Source organism: Pinus tabuliformis, chromosome 1_2 (genome assembly GCF_031772625.1).
Source record: "Pinus tabuliformis cultivar Carrire ecotype Pingquan chromosome 1_2, CPIR1, whole genome shotgun sequence".
Lineage (NCBI taxonomy): Eukaryota > Viridiplantae > Streptophyta > Pinopsida > Pinales > Pinaceae > Pinus > Pinus tabuliformis.
In genome coordinates this window covers 373,205,069-373,208,921 of record NC_142298.1, presented here as the reverse complement: position 1 = coordinate 373,208,921, position 3,853 = coordinate 373,205,069, and the positions used below count along the sequence as shown (strand labels likewise).

The 3,853-nt window shown below is 45.2% G+C and overlaps 1 protein-coding gene across 1 annotated transcript; it reads right to left on the bottom strand.

Annotated features, from left to right (window-relative positions):
• Positions 1–1,077: 1,077 nt before the first annotated feature.
• Positions 1,078–1,776, bottom strand: LOC149205932 (uncharacterized). Its single transcript, XM_089397541.1, has one exon. The coding sequence runs from the start codon at positions 1,774–1,776 to the stop codon at positions 1,078–1,080; it is 699 nt and encodes a 232-aa protein (XP_089253667.1).
• Between the last annotated feature and the right edge of the window lie 2,077 nt (positions 1,777–3,853).

Genomic DNA, 3,853 nt, shown 5'->3' with positions numbered 1-3,853 from the left:
GATCCGTGATTTGGAACAATTGATACTAGTTCCAGAGGCTTCGACGAATTCATTGAACATGGCTTTAAATCTGGAAGCTTCTTGAATGGAGGGGTAACCAAAGAGCATGGTGTCATCAACAAATTTCTGATGGGAAATGGAAGGCGGTTGATGAATAGAGATACCTCTAAGCTGATGAGTGTGAAGGGCATTACTAATGTGATGTCCCAATCCTTCAGCCATTAATACAAAGAGGAAGGGGGAAAGAGGGTCCCCTTGCCTTATGCCTCGGGAGGGGGTGAAGGGTCGAGAGGGGATCCCATTCACGAGTATGGAGAAGCTAGTGGAGGAGATAAGGCTTATAACCCAGTGAATCCATGTGGGACTAAAACCAAAAGCAGTTAACATTTGTTGTACATAATCCCAACTCAGTTTATCAAAAGCTTTGGAAAGATCAAGTTTTAGGAGCATACCTGCCTGTTTTGAGTACTTGAGAGTGTGTATGATCTCATGCGAGAGGATGAAGTCGTCCATGATCTGTGTCCCCTCCACATATCCTGACTGTTCCGGAGAAATGAGCATTGGCAAGAGGGGCTTTAGCATGTTTGCAATGACTTTGGAGATGACTTTGTATATTACGCTGCAGAGTGCGATCGGTCTAAATTTTTCCAGTTTGATCGAGTCCTCCTCTTTTGGGATTAAGTCCATGAAGGTGGAGTTAAGTGAGGGAAGCAGCTAGTGATTCACTCACGATTCCTCAACCACTTCCCATACTTCCAATTTTATTATATCCCAGAACTTGTGAAAGAAAGTGGTGGTGAAACCGTCCAGGCAGGGAGCTTTACCTTCTTTAAGCTAAGCCATAGCTACGTCCACTTCCTGTGTTTGAATTGGACTGAGGAGGAGTTCATTGTGCTCCGCTGTGATTAATTTTGGCACATTGCATATGATTCTTTCAATTGCAGGACATCTGTTGATATCAGGCTCTTGATGGACTTGCTTGAAGTGGTTGAGGAATTCGTTCTCAATTTCTTTGTGCTGTACCACCCTTTCTCCTCCTGACTTTTGAATGTAAGGGATATTATTTCACATTCTAGGCTACACAGTGGTTCTGTGAAAGAATTTGGTGTTTCGTTCTCCTTCTTTTAACCATCTGATTCTGGACTTTTGCTTCCAGTATATCTCCTCCTGCTTTCTTCTCTCCTCAAGTTGATTGTGGATGAGCTGTTCCTGCTTAAGGGTTCTCTCTGTGTGGCCTTTTGTACTTATTTCTTGCTGCAGTTCCTTCAGAGCTTTTTGGAGATCATGTTGCGCCTTGAAGATGTTTCCAAAGGTCTCTCTGTTCCATCGCTTGAGGCAGAGCTTTAGATGTTTGAGTTTCTGTTGGAACTGGTACATCTTGGAGCCGTCTGCAGGCCTGAAGGATGTCCATGTAGAGTGAACCAAATCTTTTAGTGAGGGATGGGTGAACCAAAATTCCTCGAAGCGAAAAGGTCTTCTTGTGGTACTGCGAGGACGTTGCCATTGAAGGGCAACCGGCCAGTGATCGGATCCTGAGTGTGGAAGAATGGTTGCCGTGAAGTCTCCCCCTAGGTGAATTGAGTTGTCTAAGATTAGAAACCGATCTAGCTTGGAGGCTATTTGATGCTTGCCTGCTCTTTGATTGCTCCACGTAAAAGTGCCATTGCAAAAATGTAGGTCTATCAGGGATGCGTTCTGGATAAAGTCTTTAAAGTGGGTATTTTCCTGTTCCAACCTGTTTCTGCCCCCAATCTTTTCCTCCAATTTTGTTATCATGTTAAAATCTCCCCCAACAATCCAGAGCAGGTGCCTTCTATTGGAATTAAGAGGGAAGCAATTTTTTCCTTGGCTTCCTGAGGGAAGTATACATTCGAGAGATTTCCATGTATATTCATGCCTATTATGTGGAAAGCAGCCTGTATTAGACTAGGAAAAGCATGAAAGTCCGTGAGGGTAAGTGCTTGGGAGTTCCATGTGATAGCTAGCCCCCTAGATGCCCCAGAGGCATCCACAACCACCGATTGACATCCTGGCCAGGCTTTAGAGAGGATCATTTCTAGAGTTGAGCTGTTACATTTTGTCTCTTGGAGAAAGCATATTTGTAGCTTTTCCATTCTTAAGATATTTTTTAGCATTCTGAGTTGTCCCGGGCTATTGAGCCCCCTTAGGTTCCATGAAATGAGCTTCATGATTCACTATTGGTAGAGGGCTTGTAATACTTCGTAAGCTTAGCATACCTTCCTGAGTCTACCAGGATCTTCCTTACCGCTATTGTTCATTGGAGATCAATTCTTCTTCCTCTTTTTTTGGAGTCTTTTGGAGTTTGGCCTAAATCCCATTGGCTTCCTGCTTGGATACCAAGCTGGTGCTGATGGTATGCTCTGGAAATAACCATTTCCAGTTTGTTAAGCTGAAACTCTGGGATGCTTTCATAAGCTTTCTTTTTTCATGCTGCTTCTAGTTCCAATATGTCTAATCCATTTAGATCTATACTCTCTGGTTCTTCCTCCATGCGTTTCATCTGGTTGTCTTCTTCCGTGGGCATGTTTGGGCTTTGGAGAGGGTCTGAGGATCCGTCAACCTCCATTTAATTTTCTTTTTCCCCTTGCTTTTCCTTGCTTTCTGAGGGGTTATCTAGGGTTGCTTTGGTTGGAGGTGGATCCGAGGAGGGGGCTCGAGGAGGTGGCTAGGTGGAGGAGGAAGGGATATCAGAGTTGGGGGGAGAGGATGTGTTTTGCTCTTCCGCGGATTGAGCCAGGATTCCAAAGTTGTTTCTGACCGCAGGGTCAGAGGTAATATTTTTCTGGGGTTTCTTCCCTGATGTTGATTTTTTATGAGCTCGTTTGCAGGTAGGGGCTTTGGTGAAGCCATCATGGGTCAGAGAGTCAAAGGGGTTAGGGGTAGTAGCTTTGACATTTAGGGGGCGATCTCTAAAAATATCCCCTATGGCATGGCATTTACGGCATCGAAATGGGACATGTTCATAGTCTAAGGGTTGGATCCATTCATAGTCACGGTGAGAGAGACTTACCAATTCTGGCAGAGCTTTGTCCAGGCGCATGAAGAGGCAGATGCGGGCGTATGATGTGTATCTACGCATTTTCGTTTCTTAAGTTGCCTTTATGTATTCCCCCAAACCATTTCCAATGTTTCTCAGGATATCCTCGCCCGAATACTCATCTAGGAGTGAGTATAGTCTTATCCAGACCGGAGCCCATGTGAGGTCCTCCTTATCCAGGTTGAATCTGGGTCCCCAGTCCCTTAAGTATAGGTCGGCTGAGTTGAGGAAGTAGGGTCCTTCAACTAGGATTCTGTATTTATCTTCCAGGCAAAAGAAGATCGCTATGAAGAATCCTTTTGGGCCTAGCTGCAGTGTTACATCGCCCTTAGGCTTCCATTTCGCTGCGATCCAACTATGTAGGGCTTTTTCTGTCGGACAAAACCCTATAAATTTTCCAATGAGCGCATGATCTGTCATAAACTGTATTCTTTCTTCTATTTTCTCTCCCGGCAGTTCGATTTTGGGTCGATCTGTTGCTATTGGTTTGCAGGTGGTCGAGGAGACCTTCGGGATATCGTCTGGTCGGTTATTCCGCCCTGTTTCTTCATCCGTCTTATTTTCCTGTTTGTCCTTGCCATTTCGCTCATGCTAGCATGGGATCTCCTGGTTGATCACATTCTCGTTGATCGATCCAAAGAGTATCGTTCTTTCGGTTGGGTGCTGCGATTTGTTTGCCATGGGGGAAGTCGTCGTAACCCCCCCTGGGGGTTATCCATTTTCCCTTCGTTCCCTTACAATGCAGTTGGGTGATCTCTCGGTGCAGGGTCATGTCCGCGATGACTATCTACGTAG